This window comes from Triturus cristatus, chromosome 11 (assembly GCF_964204655.1).
Source record: "Triturus cristatus chromosome 11, aTriCri1.1, whole genome shotgun sequence".
Classification (NCBI taxonomy): Eukaryota; Metazoa; Chordata; class Amphibia; order Caudata; family Salamandridae; genus Triturus; species Triturus cristatus.
In genome coordinates this window covers 1,146,973,635-1,146,992,353 of record NC_140594.1, presented here as the reverse complement: position 1 = coordinate 1,146,992,353, position 18,719 = coordinate 1,146,973,635, and the positions used below count along the sequence as shown (strand labels likewise).

Sequence of the window (18,719 nt, the reverse complement as noted above, 5' to 3'; positions counted from 1 at the left end):
GCATGTAAAGATAGCATTGCATGTAGAATTTTCCCTACATATTTAAAAATGTTGAATGATGAAGTTGAACAGGAAAAGACTATTACAGCTGAAATAGCTAATGAAAGTTCTCAAGATAGTCAAAGTAGTGGTCAAGTGTCAAGAGTGCTGAAGAAAATGAAACTATTAATTATTGATGAGGTGAGCATGGTCTCAAACTTAATGCTTGCTTTTGTACACTTAAGATTGCAACAGGTATTAAAAACAGATTATGACATTCTCTTTGGAGGAAAATATTTAATTGTATTTGGAGATCTGCTACAACTAACACCTGTAAAAGGAAGTATTGGAAATGTGAATCTGTGGTTACATTTTGAATATAAAGAACTCACTCAGAATATGCAACAAGCAAGAGATGAAGATTATGGAAATATTCTAAAAGATGTAAGAATTGGTGCTCTAAGCAAACATGGTAAAGAAGCTTTTCAAAGTCGTCTACTAAAGAACTTGTTTACAAATGAAAACACACCAGCAGAAGTAATGTACAAGAAAATGAAATAAAAAACGTCTATAGTTTGCTTAATGTCTACAGTGGAAGAGTGTTATGAAATTGAAAAATGAAGAAATAGTTCACATTGAAGCTATTGATAAAATCGAGCATCAAGGAATAACAATTCTTCTGTCAGAAAAACTACAGACTAAATTGGATTCTTTGGAAAAGTCTGTATCAAAAACTGCTGGCTTGGAAAAAAATGTAGATGTGTGTTTAAACTGTCAGGTAATTTTGAGGCGTAATCTGAATGTAGAAGAAGGTTTAGTGAATGGAGCAATGGGGAAAGTTGTTGATTTTGTGAAATATCAAAATAGAAATGGAATTCAATTCATGAAAGTTAAATCTGATCAGATTACAGAGGTAAAACAGATTGTGCATTGTGCTGTACGTTTTTTGCTTGTAAACGACTTGTATGTTCGTAGAAAACATTTTCCCTTCTGTTTAAAATATGCAATAACTGTTCATAAATCTCAAGGTTTAAGGGTAGATAATGCTTTGATAAATGTAGGAAGAACAGTGTTTAAAGAGGGAATGGTATATGTTGCATTATCTCGAGTTAGAACGTTGTCTGGTTTTGTATTTAATTGATTTTGATGAGAACTAGGTTAGTGCTGATGTTAATTGTGTAAGAGAATATAATCGTTTGAGAAGGCTTTATGCTCCAAGTTTAGGTGAACATCCTATTTATGAGAAATGTGTTGTGTGTTCAAAACGCAAACATGGTGAAGAATCAACTATGGTTGGAAAGCAGAAACAAAATCAAGAGAAAAGAAAAGATGTAAAGAAGCAGAAAATACAAACAAGTGATGATGTTGTCGGATTCCAATTAGAAAATGTTTCTGGTGTCAACTGCTATGGTAATGTTATTCTATACGTTATATTTTATCTTGAAGATGTTTATGGTGAAATTATGGAAAGTTAGGAAAAAAGATCATGTTCTGCACTTTATACTTTATTTCAAGAATTGAGAACTGATAGAAGTAAGATCAATTCTGCTTCTAGTATTCGCCAACTGTTGGATACATGTACTGGATCTTTAACGCTCAGTGCTAATATCCAACAAGATGCACAAGAATTTTTGGTAGTTATGCTTGAAGTACTAGAAGATGAAGGAATTCAGATTGAGAGTTTATTTGGACTCAATTACAAATTGGAACATACATGTGAACAGTGTTCGTTAACTTCAAGCATTATAGTTGACAGAGAACGATTTCTATATTTGACAATACCTGACTGCAAATCTGTACCATTTTCCAAATTACTAAAAGAAGCAGATCACGAGATGCTATCTACATAATGCCTACAAAGATATGGAAAATATTTGATTATAATGCTACAACGCTGTAGACCAAATGGAAGAAAAGTGGAAACCAAAATTAAAATTTTTGTTGCTAGTCAATTATCTATTTCTGCAAGAACTATTGCAACAGTTGCTATTGTTTTCCATGCTGGAAGAACTACTACAAGTGGACATTATACAGTTTATTTAAAGTGTAATAATGGTTGGAGTCACTGCAATGATACTCACTTGGATATGAAACCGAGATTGCCTTGTGAATTACCCAACTCATACTTGATATTTGTGAAACAAAGATTTTAGATACACCATTCGGCTTTGTGGGAAGGTGAAAAGATACTTTAAAGAATTCATACTGGATGCTTTCAAAGCAAAGTTTTTGATACTTTATTTGTTGTATTGGGAAAATGTTCACAGAAACTACAAAGTAAAGGTAAGATTTGCAGATTGGAAATAGTATTGGATGTGTTATTTGTGTTGATTTTGTATTATATTTGTGAGAATTAAGGATTTGGTTTTTTTAACAATCTGGTTGATTTTCCCTGCTGGTTATGATGAAACTACTCTGACATCACTGTGAATAGTGAAAGTTAAGTAGTAGCTGATGACAGCAAAAAAAGGGAGAAAAATTGTTTTCTGAATGTTAAATTATTTTGTATTATTTAAAAACTCACTGTAATTTTTTTAATATATTACATTACGTAGTAGTTTTTCAGTTTATTTTATGTAGTTGAAAAGTTAGAAAAAACAGTAGTAATGACAAATAGAACAATAGTAGTTCGATATTTAAAAAACCTTTGAAATTCACTGAAAAAAACATAGGTTTTAGAGACATTATAGTTAGAAATTTGCATTTAAAAAACCTTAGAAATTCACTGAAAAAAACATAGCTTTCAGAGACGTTATAGTTAGTTGGACATTTGACTCATAGAAATCCAGAGAAATTCACCTGTTATAGTTAGTTGAGCTAACTATAACTTGCACGCTCGCAATGCACTGCTGATGACGTCACATATTACATCACTCATGGCATGGTCAGTGACATCATTCATGACATCACTGATGACATCTCAAATGACATCACTGATGTCATTTGAGATGTTGCCTTAACAAGTTGTTTCAGAGCAGATGACAAAGGGATCATGTAGCCAATTTCATGCTGCCTCCTTGGTAGAGGTCATAACTCCGATAAGATGTCAGGGAAGAAATATGCTGATCATTTGACTAGTAGGTCTGCTCGATTGCTGGTTTGATTCATGTCCACTGGAAAATCAAGGATCATCGTCTTGCTGAGAGAAATATTTTCTCAACTAAAAAACTACAGAGTGTTATTTTTATGCATCTCACAATCCTTATGCCTGTAGTTCGGGTACCTTATGTGCCTTTGGATGCATATAGGGTACACAGGGCTACATGAGGATGCATGCTCAGTCACAACAACTATTGATGCAGAATGGATTCTGGCACATCAACAGCGGGGGATGGGGGAGTTTGCTGCGTCTCATAGCCAGCAGTGTGTTGGTCAGGACACGTCGTCAGACTCCCTTTGGGATCCAGGTTGCATGTACACAACGAACTGCACCCGCCATGAGGTTGTCTGACTTTCTGCAGAAATTTGGACATGACATAATTCCTGGAGCCGTTTGTTACATGTCTTTCTCTCAACCATAGACTGCAGAAAGGCGTGTAGTTATGTGGAGCCCTGGGGGAATAATGCTTCCACTCGGACATTTGGTATCTGATCCTTTCTAGATTTCTAGACACAACTTAAACCACCAGCTGGTAATCTGATCATTCTATAGAAGGTATGTTGCCAACATGAACTTCCACACCACCCATGCCACCTTCGCCTGTCCATTTTGTGATGATTTTGTAAAACTACACGGCCTCATGGGGACAAACTAGAGGCAGAACACTCGCAAACAGAGTGGTTCTACTGGCCGAATGTATTGTGTTATTCATTACTGCTGCTAACTCTTTAATAATTTTAAAAGTGTTTTACCGTGTTTGCTGGGGAAATTGAAGAGCTGTGTTTAATGCTCACGGGGTAGTGGGGCACCGCGTTTCCTTTTGCACGTGCACTTTAGACCTCGGGTCAGCGCTCTAGCTGCTGAACCTGACGCTTAGCCCACACGCATAAAGGCACCAGATGACGTGACCGCACAGCAGAAGCGCACAGCGGGTGTGCCGCTGGACTGCCGAAGGCGTGCCTAAGGCAAGCCCGTCTGCGCCCATTTGCGCCCAAACGGGCCCAGGGGCCAGGACCACTGCTTCTATTCCCCCATACCTCTATGCTTACTCTAGCTCGCAACTTAAACAGCTAAATAGAATACCGGGAGCAACATGTACTCACTCCCTCTCGTACGATAAGTTTTTTGTTAGGTGCCCTCATTGCGGGTTTGAATTCTCCCCTCATACCACCATGCTCTCCCTGTCCAGAAAATCATATAAACCTTTTATGCTGAACTGTAGATCCTTCCCAAAACACACGGCAGAGATCTCGATGTTTCTAAAAGCCTCAAACCCAGAAGTCGTGTTTCTTACGGAGACGTGGCTCAACTGCAGTTCAGAGCCACACATCGTCCAAGCACTCCCCACGGGGTACTTGATGCAGAGGGTGGACAGAATGACAGGCAAGGGTGGAGGTATCGCTATTATCTATGAAGACCATCTAACCTGTCGCTTGCTCGGCCACCCACACTTAGACTGCGAGAATGCCCACTTTTCAATAGAATTAACACCCTTCCTCTCCTTCTCAGGCATTCTCATCTATCGAGCCCCTGGGATAACGGGCACATTCTGTAAATCTTTGCTAGAAGCAGTTGTTAATTTGGCCAGTCTTGCCTCTAATTTCTCCCTCCTTGGAGATTTTAATTTGCACTTCGACGACCCCACAGCACTAACCACACTCAAAGTAGCACGAGACCTCATGGCCTTCCAACTATCACAAAAAATCATGCGAGTGACTCATGTCAAAGGGCACCTCCTTAATCCCATTTTTTCTAATCTAGGCGATTTAAAGGGGAAAGACCCCATACCCCTCCCGTGGTCGGATCATTTCCTCATCCCCTTCTCTGGTCCCCTCTTACTACCGCACCACTAACCCAGTCCATACGTTCCTTAATTCGTCCCTGGTCCAAGCTCTCCTTAGACAAGTGGGCCCAAGAACTGGATAGGACCAAACCGAATTCCGATCCTAATCCAGCCATAGCCAATGATAACTTCTGTAACTGGATAGAGGAATCATTGAATACGGTGCTCCCAAAAACATTGATCAAAAAGACAGGCGGACCTAACAAGTCCCCATGATCCTCCCCCAAACTTTGTGCCCTAAAACAGCACTGGAAAGAAGCTGGAGGAAACACTCAATAAGAAGATGGAATATAGGGCGGCCATCGACATTTATGAGGCAGAAATAAAAAAAGCCCAGGCCTCTTATTATGAGGAAAAGGTCTCGTCGGCCGCTAATTCCCCCAGAGAAACTTTTCTTATTTAACAAAGTTACTCAAAGCCCCCGCCCCGCCAGTCGCACCTGACGCCTCCGGGCAGCGATGCAATGAACAGTACTTCTCTACCAAAGTACAGAACATCCTCAAATGCCTACCTCCGAGTGAGTGTAAATGCAATATTACCAGCAAGCTCACGGATCTGGGTTTGCATGCAAATGAACAGTCCTTGGAGACCTTTTGCCGTTAACCCAGGTATCACTTCTGCCCTCGGTTAAAAGCAGGTCAACTAGGGATCCAGCACCACCCAACATCCTGAAACTGGTAGCACCAATAGTTGCCCCCGCTATTACCGACCTGATCAATGCCTCACTTTCCACAGGTACGGTCTCCCCTAAATGGAAAAGAGCTATGGTGAAAACACTGTTAAAAAACCTGGATCCGGCTGACATGGGCAATTATCGCCCCATCTCTCTCCTGCCGGGAGTCAGCAAGATCGCTGAGAAATATGTAAATCATACACTCTCCTCCTTTCTTGAATCTCATGACTTGCTCCATCCCTCCAAAAAGGGATTCCGCCCGTGCCAAGGCACTGAAACTGCCTTATTGCCCGTGGTGGAAGAATCTAGAAAGATCCTTGATTCAGGAGGGTCTTCAGCCATAATACTCCTCGACCTAGTGAGGCCTTCGACACGTATCCTAGTTCGCCATCTCAGGAGCACAGGAATAACTGGCATAGTGCTCCAATGGCTGTGTTCTTTTCTGGAGGGAAGATACTTCCAAGTATTTGAGGATGACATCAACTCAAAACCTATCCCCCTACAGTGTGGATTCCCGCGGGGCTCATCGTTGAGCCCGATTTCTTTTAATGTTTACATGGCCCCGCTGGCGTATATTGTAGCCCCCTTCGGGATACACATGGTTACATACGCCGATGATACACAACTGGTTGTTGCGCTGAACCATGCAGAACAGAGATCCAATGGCCTTCACTCATGTCTGGAAGTAGTTTCTAAGTGGAGGGGTATGTCACACCTAAAACTCAATGGTGAGAAAACCGAGCTCATGATTCTCTGCAATCCTTTAAGTTTTAAATCTAGCACCATGTTGCCAGCGTGCATGGGCCCGGTGCCGGCCCCAAAAACCGAAATAAAGAGCCTAGGCATCTGGATAGATCAGAACCTGACCTTCAAGGCGCAAACTAGGAAGATGGCGGCCACATGCTATGGCCTGCTCAGAATGGCCCGCAAAGTGCTTCCCCTTCTACCCTTCCAAGCAAAAAAAGTGCTAGTCCAATCACTAATACTCTCTAGGATAGATTATGGCAACGCTTTATATTTAGGTTCCCCAAACTCAGTAGTTGCGAAACTTCAGACTGTACAAAATTGTGCAGCTAGATTGCTGATGGTAGTTTCCAATCGCTGCTCAGCAAAACCTGCACTACACTCCCTCCACTGGCTTCCAGTGCAAGAAAGAATCAACTTCAAGTCCCTCTGCATTGTCCATAAATCACTGCTTGGGAAAGGGCCACCTATAAATTTAGCCATGATCCGCTCCTACAGGGCTAACAGGAAACTGCGCTTGGATGAGCTTCATTTAGTGAGGGTCCCCAGGATCAAGAAAGCCAGAAGTGGAGGACGGCTTTTTTCGTATAATGCCGCTAAGCTCTGGAACACTCTACCACTGTACCTTCGTAGGGACTCTAACCATCTCGCCTTCCAAAAACAGCTAAAGACCTTGCTCTTTCCTTAAGGTTCTGTTCCCTTTAGTATTGCTCAGCGCTGGGAGGCTCCCGGGTAGCCATGTGCTATATAAATGTCATTTTCATTTTATTTCATTTCAAGCCGTCTTGGTCCTGAGTAAGGCTTTACCAGAAAACTGTCAACCACATTTATTTTTAAAGAAGAAAACAACTTCTGTTTATCATGAACTAAATTTTCTATAGGACCCTTCTCCCCTTTTGAGCTCTTTTTGAGCTCCAATCCCTTAGTTTAGCTGCATGAATATTTATCGTTTTGTTATTTTTTTTAAGATAAGCAATATAAGACGTCAATATTAAATATTTTCGTGAAGTTTGCTGCATAATTTTGAAGTTTTCATATTTCGTGGATCCTGAAGTTTTTCATAATGTTACTTAAGGTAGTGGTCTATTAGTGGATGGGTTTTGTTTTATTTCATCCCTCCTTCTTCATCAGTTTATTGATTTAAACTTCTAAACTCCCCCAGGGACCCTCACATTACTGCATGGTATTCCCTCTGTTCCCAGGGGGTTACTGGGGTTTTATCTTTACTGAGACACTCTTCACACACTAGAAGCAAACATACCCAACGATGGATAAAATCAATTGCCAGAAAAGCTATAAATATTCCTAAAAAAAGGATTCTCTTTTTTGGGATGGTATATTGTATGAAAACTACATCAGTTTTTATTCATTCAGGTGCAGTGATGCGGCTTTGTATTTTTAGATGACAATACCACTAGTTCCCATATTTACAAAGATAACATGAATATTTTAACTGAAAGTGACTAACCTGGCACTCTGCATCTGTGCTGTTGAAAGCAAATATTGAAGCCAAAACCAGAATGACAGTTCTTTTCGGGATATTAGCTGATGAAAGTAATTTGAACATATTTAGTGATATGGATTATAAAAATGCAATGTATGTTCACAAAGCAGAGGAAGAAAGCTGACATTTAAGCTTAGCCTTTTTGAGCTATATTGGACTTACCTTTACTAGCCACGGGCACAAAAAACGAGCTTTGCTCTGAACACGTTTCTCCCTCGTACCCAGCGGGGCACGTGCAGATCTGATCCGCGCAGCGCGCGCCCGAGAGGAGACACGTTCCTCCGTTCAGGCAGCGGTTCGCGTCGCACTCTGAAGAGCAGCAATATGTTCCATTTCCTGCAAAAATGCAGCATATGTCTGCTAAGGGTTATGGTTTAAAAAATAGATAAACAATGACATGAAAAACAAGCACTGGCAAAGCCAATCATTCTCAGGTGTTTCTTTAGAGAAAGCTTTGGATTGAGAAGGGGGGTAGATGTCAGGAGCAAAAGCAGCTGCTCGTGGTATCCCTAACTGACGTATATAGCATGTCCAAAGAGTGAGTTTTAAAAATGTCCATGAATGTAACTCTCCCGGGGTTTTCAAGCATGAGTGGAGTAGCTCACAGATGAAACTCAGAAATTTCAAAGCTCTACACTTCATACCTGTCAAGAGTGATCTTATTATTCCTATCATCCCTGGCACTTTGATCTTCTCCTGTTTGTTTATCCAGCAGCACTTTGCATTCTGAGATATTAGGTTTGAATTAATTTTATTATCAATTGACAATATTGCTTAAAAGGTCCCAGATCTGAAGTTCTACCTTCTCTAAAAGAGGCTTCTCCAAGGAGTGCATTTACCATTAATGAAATGCTTAGATGTTTGAAATACAAGTAGGATTTTCTGCTGCTTTTTTCATTGCATGAGAAGCACCCATTTTTTAAAAAAAATTACCCTTAAATTCAAAGTAGAAATCCACCCAAGCATGCTCCATGACAGATAAAAAGCAGTGAGTGAGCCCTAAGAGCAGCAATCTGTAAACAGTTTTCATTAAAATATTACAAATACATTCAGAAATGACTGCCATATATTTCCACTTATCCATAGAAACAATCTTTGAAAGGTTTTAATAAACCCATTCAAAAATTACAACCGTGGGTGCACATACATTTTTGATGTCCATCTTTGAATACATTTGCAATATTTTAACATATGCTCATGCATTAGTGCCACCAACTTTAAATACTTCTGTTAAAATATTAGAAACTCATTTCTAAATACCCTCCACGGATACATGCACCTGCACATTTCTGGAATGCCATCTTGAAATGGGTAAAAAAACATTGTAAGATGGCTGCCCGCTGATAGTGCGGTGGACACTGAGACTTTATTTAAAAATGATGTGGGAGAGTGAGTGCCAAGCACGGTGGGGAGCATAGCTGCCAAGTTTCCCAGGTCCATGTGTGATATGCTGCTCCATTTCAGTTGTGTTTTATAATGCAATAAGCAAGACTACAAGTCCCAGAATTCAAAGGAAAACCCAGACTGGAGCAACACATCATGCATAGACCTAGGAAACTTGGCAGGGCTGGTGTAGAGAAGCAACAGATAAGATTGGGAGGGGTATATTAAAAAATAAATATGCAGCAAGAAGGCTGGCTGGGGGAAAAATGGACAAGCGGGGGAAATCATCATGGTGGGTGAGGGGGACAGGGACAACACAAGAATTCAAACTGAGCGCTTAATCTCAAAGGAAAAAGTTGATCACTGAATGCAAGCAACTTCAGCAGAGGAAGGATACAAGTCAACCAATCAAAACACCGCGACCCTAAGTGATCTAGAGTAAGGAAAACACAAGACTAGGGAGAAAAGTCATCAACCCGAGAAGAGAAAAATTAGATAAGCAACAAAGTCATCCACTCATGAGCAAGGGGTATCTACAATACATTCTAAATAAAATATACATATTTTAAGAATATTTTCTACTGTTTTAAGTTAAAACGGTAATTAAAAACCCCTTTATTATTTGCAATATCATCAGCTGGATTAGAGTTTCAATAGTTAATATGATACCCTAAACACATGCACTGACCCAAGTGCTAGTTAGGTTGTGGTTACAATAGTGAATCTGTCCATCTGCCCCATTCCCAAACATATGCACTAAACTTAGTGTTAATGAGATTGGAGCAGGGCTCCACTTGACGTATAGGGCATACTGGGAATGCAAGAAGGGCTGGTGGGTTTCCCTGCTATTACCACAAACATTGCCTGCAGTAAGTACAAATGCATGCAGTCTCCCATATCTTGCAAAAAAACGTATGCAGCATCGCTTTAAACATTCAAAACTGCCTCAATTTCAACATTGGTACAGCATCAGTAGAAGCATTGAAACAATTTTATGAACATATGGTATCTTTCCTTGAAGCCACCCCCTCATCCTTCATCAAAGCACTTGCCAGAGACCCAGTGGCGTAGCAAGGAGGGGCGTCGGTGGGGTGGTGTGACCCCTCCCGCTCTACACTGTGGCCATCAGGGCCGGCCATCGGTGGAATCTCGCCAGCAACACCCCGCTCTTCAATGCGTCTGTCGGTAGAAAACACAAACACCGCCACATGCGGACAAAGGGCTAGCTACGCCACAGCAGAGACCAGCCCCACTCACCCGTATCAACACCTCCCTTACGCAGTGTTTGTTCCCCAAAGTCCTCAAGATGAGCCAGATCATCCATAACGTCCGTAAGAAATCAACACTTCGTTCTGATGATCTGCCCGACTACAGGTCCATCAACCGTTAACCATTTATCAATAAGGTCATCAAAAATAAGCCTATACCTAAAATTACAAGAATACATCAAAGCTAACCATCTCATGCATCTCATGCATGACTGCCAGTGTGGCTTCAGATCAAGTAGTCATTTTACAAATCATTGATAACAACATCTAGAGCTCATTCATATAAAAATAATCTCTGCTTCCCATACTTCTATCAGACTCCTTTACCACCATCAAACAACCCATTCTTATCCATTCTCTGAAGTTCTGATTGGAATTCACTGGCCATGTCCCTCACTAGTCCTCCACCTACCAACCCAGCTAACATTATTTCACATATTTATTACCCTTACCAGTGATAAGATTGAGGTTGTGATTCTAAAAGGACCATTCCCTCTCTAGACCTTCATGCCACTGAACCCAAAAATGTTATCTTCTACCTGGACTCAGCCTTATCCTTGGGACAAGTTGGATATATGTTTACTGTTCACTCTTCCTCTCATGCTATGCTTCTAGGGCAATGCCCTGGCCTTCTGTAAGTGTCTTAACACCTGGCTCTTTCAGTTTCCTTAAACTCATTGGTGATGGCTAGCAAATGCTCCTCAATGTCAGGATGCCCCATTATCCAACACCTCAATCACTACCTGAGCCTCATCCCTTCTTGGATGTCTAGCAGCTGCCTGAAACTCAAATCCAGCAAGGTAGAAGAACATATGTTAATAAACAATTAAACTTAACACCTTCTCAAAACATGGCTCAAAACCATGTACCTGGACTGATTCAGTCTTTCAACTTTTCACCAAGTGCCAAGTCTTCTTATCCACCCTTGTCTTCAAGGAACACATTACCAAGAAGCCCAAGATGGTGCTAGCACATACTACCAAAGAGAGAGAAACTGTTCCTCTTAGAAAGTGTTTTTAGAACTGCCATCCAGACTATTGTACTCCCACATCTAGATGGTGGCAATGTCATGTTCCACAGCCTCCCAGACACTAGATGAGACCTCATGAACCTCATCCTACAGGAGGCACCATGCCGCACCCAGGGCTTAAATAAATACCTATACCACCCCGACCCTGCTGGAGCTCTTCTTACCTACACAGCACCATCTTTAAGACCAACAGGATTGTCTTCAAAGGCATCAACACTTGGATTTTTAAAAAGATTACAATGTCCAATATGCCCATAAGACAGTCAATGACACTCATATATTCTTGTGCTCCAACCTACATCTTTTTCAGTTAAAAAAGAGCTGAACACACATTTATTCTAAAGACATTGCATCTCAATCCTGTAGAGAGCCCCCTTTCACACTCAGAATTCAACATCGTCCTTCTATTGCTCTTGGAAGTTGCTCTCTGAGTTTATTCTTCACCTTTGACCCTGAAGCTGCCTCCGGCTTGTTTGTTCAGCTTACTAACTGTTGGCATCAAATGATACATTCAACTAGCATACACACCTCCAGCATGATTATACACTCACCAACCTACTGAACATGAAGCAGGGCACACAAAGTATGTATGTATAGAGCTGTAACACTATAAGCCTGCCTCAACACTATTACACTTGAAGCAATATAAACTACATGTTGCATGTTGCATGGTGTCATGTGAGTAATCCTCTTGCAATCTTTGGAATATCCCTATGTACATGTATACAATCCATCATTGTGCAAACTTGAGAATATACCAGGCTATTGCTAAGCAGTTAATCATCCACCCTCTCTAGATAAGCAGACCATCCTCCTGCCCTCTCCTCCAGGATGCACCTGGATGCTGGTATACAATTCCTTGTATCTGCCCTCAACAGGAGACTACAGTATTCTTCATATTCCAACATCCTCTAAAGTATCACTGGATACTGGTACATGATTATTCATTTTTCTATCATTAGGGTATGCCTCATCGCTTTCTATATTCAATCATCCTGAAAACCCCAGGTTTTTTATATAAATACTATTATAGCATCCTGAAATCTCCGGAATATACCCTAATAGTGTAGTCGAGTATAATTTGCTTTCTGAATTGCAAAAAATCATAAATGTATACAAAGGTGTAAGTTAAATTAGGCCATATGATTCTGTGGTGCCAATGAGGGTTCCAAAAAGCAAACATGGTTATAATAATACAACAGCATGATTACTGTCCAGCCAGGATCCTTACTTAAGCAGATGATAGGCACAATGTAAGCAAATTGAATAACATCTTTAAAAATATTGAAATGGTGAAGGGCCACTTTTTATTTGCTTAAATCCCTGGAACAAAGTCTTGGGTGGAGTGTGCCTTGTGCTGGAATTTGTTCCGCAGGTGTCAATTACTTCCACCTCCAGAGAAGCTTTACAGTGTCCAAACCTCTACCAATGTGAGCCTGAAGGCTTGATTAGGGGACACTCCCAGTGCAGAGGTATAAACACCAATAAATTCCAGAGAACTGAGAAATCTGAAAAATATTCATGGTTTCCTGTGAAATACAGATTTCATCATCCAAATAAATCTGAAGAGTTTTAGCATTGCCAGCACCACATGATTATGTGGACTAAATTATCTAGCAACAAATGCAAATTATGGGCCAAATTCTCTGGCAGTATTATTTTGATTCCACGTGTTCCAGAAAAAATATTTTCTGTGAAAGCTGCACATTTGGCAAATAATGTTGCAAATTCTATTGCAAATATGGTAAATCCTTGGTTATGTGGTAAATATTACTGCCAAAAATGCACTGACCCTCACATATGCCCATGGTTTTATCAAAAATGTAGTCAAGAAAGATAAACAAAACCTAAATATACTAACTCCAAATCAAGAAAAATGAAAAAAACAATGTCTTCAAGCCAACTACCCTAATATAAACATGCAAAATAAAAACTACTCAATGGATAACATGTGTAATGCAATCCAATATTGCCATCTTGGTGTTCTAGTGAAACTCAATCACAATATTTGACCATAACACCCAGTTACCGTTATGCATCCTCTCTCGCTCTTTCTTACTCTTTCGCACAGTCGCAAAACTCATGCCCCCATCACACCTCTAGAGTTACCTTTGTATCCAGAGTTGCAGGTACAGGTGTAACTTCCAATCGTGTTAGCGCAGGTCGCCTTCTGATGGCATGGGCTGTTCGAGCATTCATTTACATCACTGCAAAGTAGACCTAAAGAGCAGGAAGACAGCAGGGGTGTAAAACAAGGGAATGAAATAGGAACATATCTAGGAGGCAAAAAAGAGCACACACAGATGATCATGTATGTGGATGTAACAATCATCCACTGTCACACTGAGGACTTGCATGTATTCGGGGAAGAAGAACTTATGTCAGGAGAGATAACTGGTTCTGAACACAGACACATGCTATTCCAATGTGCAGCAAAGGAGCTTGAGATCTAAACTGCTAGCCAGAACTATTTTCTATTATTCATATCATAAATTAAATTCCTTTAGCTCCATGACTAAACAGGCACCACATTTGTTTCCATTGGCAACATAAACTCAATAATATGTAGTTACCAGACATGAGTGGAGCAGAAATATGAAGCAGTACATTATCTTTCCAAGTTCCTCTTTAAAATAAACACTGGCACAACCAGCGGGTCGCATCTCTGAAAAAGGCTCACCTATTGCCTTTGCCAATTCTACTTTACCTGTGGCATGCAAACAATTGCACTGGTACAAGTATGACCAGGAATCTTGCAATTGACTTTCTGTTGAAGATAACCCATTCAAAGATGGCAGTTCTTGTGATTGTATGTATCCTGCAGAGTGTGCGTCATGACGTGCATCCTGACAGATGCGTGCATGCGTCATCATAAATGACAGCCATTTTTATTTTAGTGTTTTAACATTGCACACTTATTAGAAAGCTACATTAAAATATTAAAACAGGTGTGGGTGAAGTGCAAAAAGAAAGTGAGCTAGCTTTCAACACATTGCAGCCCTTGTAAAAAGCAAAAAAATAATTAGGGAAGCTGGAATGGAGCGTTGGGGGAGCAGGGTAGGAGGGAATGATAAATGATTACATGGGGCAGGTAGAGGAAAAAACTTGAAAGAGGGTAAGAAAACACATAAATTCTGATGGAGTACTGAACAAAAAATAATAAAATTATACACCAAAGGAGACAGTTGTTGAATGCAACTCATCCAATCAGAGGCCTGTGAGATCGAAATACTCCTGTGTATGACAATCAGAAATATGGCAGAAAACCATTAAATCAAGAGCAGACAAATTAGATTGATAACAAATCCATCCAATCTTGAGCCAGGGGCAGATCTAAAACCAACTCAAAGAATATGTTATGTTTAGGAAACAATAGATCTGCCTTCAGACAGCTAAAGATGTGAGCAGCTGCGATCTAAAAATGAAAAGTGTTAATAACTGCAAAATAACACAAAACTATGTGCAACTAATATGTAAAGTAAATGCACATAAAACAGCTGTTTTTTTTACCTTTCAAATATGATGGAGAGATGTGCAGAGGGTAAGGTTGCAAAGTCACAATGTGCGGCATCTGGGGAAGTTAGCAATGCATTGACTCTGGAAAGTCAATTCACCTAAAATCAGCGATTTTACTAGTAAAATTCTTACTGAAGACCAGTGCTTAATTTGTAAAATCATGAGTGCTGGGGCTCAAAGATTTGCTCAGATGTCGAAGTAGGGGCCATTAATCACCATATAGATGCCAGTTACATTAAAATGAGTGTGACATCTGTAATGGCCTTTTAAACTCACTTTTTGCAAGGCCCCCACTTAGCTTTAGAAGTGCATCCCTGTCTTCAGGTGTATGCCCGCCCTCAAACAAACCAACTTTTTTTAGGGCGAGTACTGGTCAATGATGAAGCATGACACCAGGTGGTGTGTGAGACCAGCCTTTCACTTTTTGTGAGATGGCTGCACTCACAAGATAACACTGTAGCACTTAGGTCATCACAATAGGAGCGCTCTTTTTGTGTTAAACAGTCACCATGTGTCCCTTGGTGGACACTACGTGGAAAGGTGCAACATCATATGGAGCATCAGATTTCCTTCTTCGCATTTGCCGGGTGATGACTAGATCTCCTCTCTTAAACTTGATGTTCTTTGTGTGTTGCCTCTTGACTGCATAAGCTTTCATTTTTTGATTGTTAACCAATCCTTTTTATGAATTGTGTTCTCACTTTCTTCTCTTTGGTTGGTCCACTGATGTAACTTGGTTGGCATTGCTCTCTCGAACATCAAAGTCGCAGGAATTTCACTTGTGGTCAAGTTAGGTTTTGAACAATAGGCCCATGGGGTAGAATTCAATAGCAATTTTAAACTGAGCCTCTCAAAAGTGGCACCCTATACTGCTTTCTTCAGCATCCACATAAAATGCTCAATGAGTCCATTGGCCTGTGGCAAAAATGGTTCAGTCTTCGGACGCTTTATGTTCAGATGGTCCAGGAAATCCTTGGATTCTTGACTGTTCTAAGGTGGGCCATTATGAGAGTTCAAAATGACGGGAACGCCCCATGTCACAAACATCTAGTTTCTCAATGACCCGCTCATGAGTTGTGGATGGGAGATCTTCTATTGATGGAAGATGTGAGTACTCGACCAGGATTACCATCAGATGATGTCCATTATCAAGTGGACCAAAGAAATTGATGGCTATTCTCTCCCATGCGTGCTTAAGGAGTTCTGACATGTTATGAGTATTTTGAGTAATGTTGATAGAAAAGCAGTTGCATAGATGACAGTTCATTTTCAACCGTTTCAAGTATGGAAACCAAACTCGGACTCAGAGATCTCTTTTGGTGGCAACAATACCACAATGTCCTTTGTGAGCTACTTTAATTACTTTCTGCCGTAGATTCTCTGGAATCAAGATTCTCGATCCTTGCAGTATAACTCCTTTCTTGAGTTACAGACAGTTCATCTTTAACATTTTTGTATTTTTGATATTCATCATCACTAGTGAGAGGTCAAGTGTGTCGGTTCTATGACTGATGCGTAATTATATATTTCATCTTCAGCAAGTCCTTATCATGTCTATTGGCAGTGATGAAATGATTTTACAATGAAATGAATGTAGGCTTCCGCAGACTTGGGTGGAGGACCTTGTGTAGGAACTCTTGAAAAGTTGTCAGGAGGGTTTTGTTCCTTCCCTGGATGATGCACAACAGTATAATTGTACTCTTGCAATTGTAATCCCCAACCTTCAATGCGGGAGGCATCTTGGATTGTCAAAGGTAGTCAGTAAAGATTGATGATCAGTTACCAGCTTTCGTTACAGGAATCATAGTAATGTTCACAAGCCCATACCATGGCTAAACTTTCTTTCTCAGGTTGCGAGTAAGCACATTCTGTCTGGGACAAACTTCTACTGGCAAATGCTACAATATCCAAGTTGCATCTCCTGGTAAGGAGATGTCCTCCTGCGCAGAGTTGTTGATCCCAGTTAGTGGTTAAAAATTGAATCCAAAGTAAATGATTCTCCAATTGAATCAATTGCTTTAAGATGTTATATTTATTTACATCAATCCAAGATATTGCTTCATATAAAAAAAATCATGTATAATGAATGTTTAGGGCGGAAATCTATATGTGCAAATTCAATACATCAATCCCGATGCATTTCAGCCAGCCCAGGGCCCTTCACCAGGGGAAAGCATCTGAAATTCAATAAATACAAGCTTTTACATGGAGAAAGCACTCCAACTGGTTAACATTGTGTAGATGAGGTATAAAGAATCCTTGTCTCCCATGTGTGAAAAAAGGAATGATCAGTGAAAAGTAGAAAAAATAGGAAAAATCAAAACAGAGGTATAAAAGAACGAGTCAGTGCACTTGACGACGTGACAAAATTAAAAAGGTGAATTAATAGATCACAGCACGTGCTGGCAGAAATACAAAGGGTGCAGCTAGTTAGTCTATGAACATCATAGCAGTGAGTTTACTGATGGAAAAAGCGATCAGAGTGTGATAATAGAGTGAATGGCTCTGTCTTGAGTGAATAGTGGTAAAGCATGCGCTATAGACGAATGTGTCTGTGACATGCTTAAAAGGATACAATCCTGTGTTACTCACAATATAGTGGCAGTGGTATATATGCTGCAACTTCAAACCTGAGGATTCAACAGTCACAGATTAGAGTCTGTGACTCTCAATATTGTATAGATCTCACATGAATACGCTGGTGTAGGAAGAGTACTTACGAAGCGATTGTCTGACCGACGTGTACCTCAAAGTGTAGGAAATAGTAGCAATGCGGCTCTGGTGGTTACCGGAAGCTAAATGAGAGTCGGGTAGTGGGCGGTGGCCTCTATGTGATGGGATGAACACTATCACGAGTCACGGAACGGTGTAAATAACAACGGGTGTGAAGTTGTAGAAGTGGTAAAAGGTTCCAAGCGCCATCTTGGAAGGAGAGATAATCAAGCAAAATGTGTAGGAGGAAATGAAACCCCATTGCACCTCAGAAGTGGTACAATGGTCGAAATATATAAAATTGTAAAACACCATGGTGAAACGGACTGAAACAAAGAGTCTAATTACGTGCAGTGACGTGGTTTGGGAAACATAAGAATAAAGAGTGCAAAAGTGCACAGTGCTATATGCAGAATAAAAAGTGAATCGAGTGCAGGATAGTGAATACGCGTCTTAATGACAACTGAAATGGTAAGAAACGAGCCAGTGACAAATGGAGTAAATGGAGCAATGATAGAAATGCAGGAAGCAGGTGTAAACAGCAGTATAATGGTAGCAAGACGTATGCATGTTAATAAACATTAGAGGTAACACAAAAACTCCATGCGATCATTGAGTCCATAAGGTTTTATCGTGTTCAGAAAACAAATCCAGTGGTTCTCTCTCTGGAGCAACCTGTTGTTATTTTCCACTCTTTTCTCTATAATCTCAAGGACCAAAAACTGTAATTCGAAAATGCTGTGTTGTTTATCTATGAAGTGGGCAGCCACCACTGAGTCCAGGTTTTTGGTGCGAATATTGCTTTTGTGTTCTAAGATACGAGTTCTTATTTTTCTCGCAGTTTTGCCCACGTAACTTAAACCACATGGGTATTTCAGCAGATAAATCACATTGGAGGTGTTGCAAGTGGCTGTGACTCTCAACCTCATTTTAGTGCCGGTCATAGGATGAGTTATAGTTGAACCTT

At 40.4% G+C, this 18,719-nt stretch overlaps 1 protein-coding gene across 1 annotated transcript in view; it reads right to left on the bottom strand.

The window, feature by feature from the left end:
- The window catches only part of LOC146788609 (mucin-4-like), a 139,425-nt gene that overhangs the window by 79,155 nt on the left and 41,551 nt on the right, over nt 1-18,719 (bottom strand). The window contains exons 3-5 of the mRNA XM_085633181.1: nt 13,634-13,744; nt 8,006-8,179; nt 7,808-7,884 (exon numbers count right to left, since the gene is read on the bottom strand). Of these exons, the coding sequence (XP_085489307.1) occupies nt 7,808-7,884; nt 8,006-8,179; nt 13,634-13,744 (362 nt within the window). The remainder of the gene's footprint in view (nt 1-7,807; nt 7,885-8,005; nt 8,180-13,633; nt 13,745-18,719) is intronic.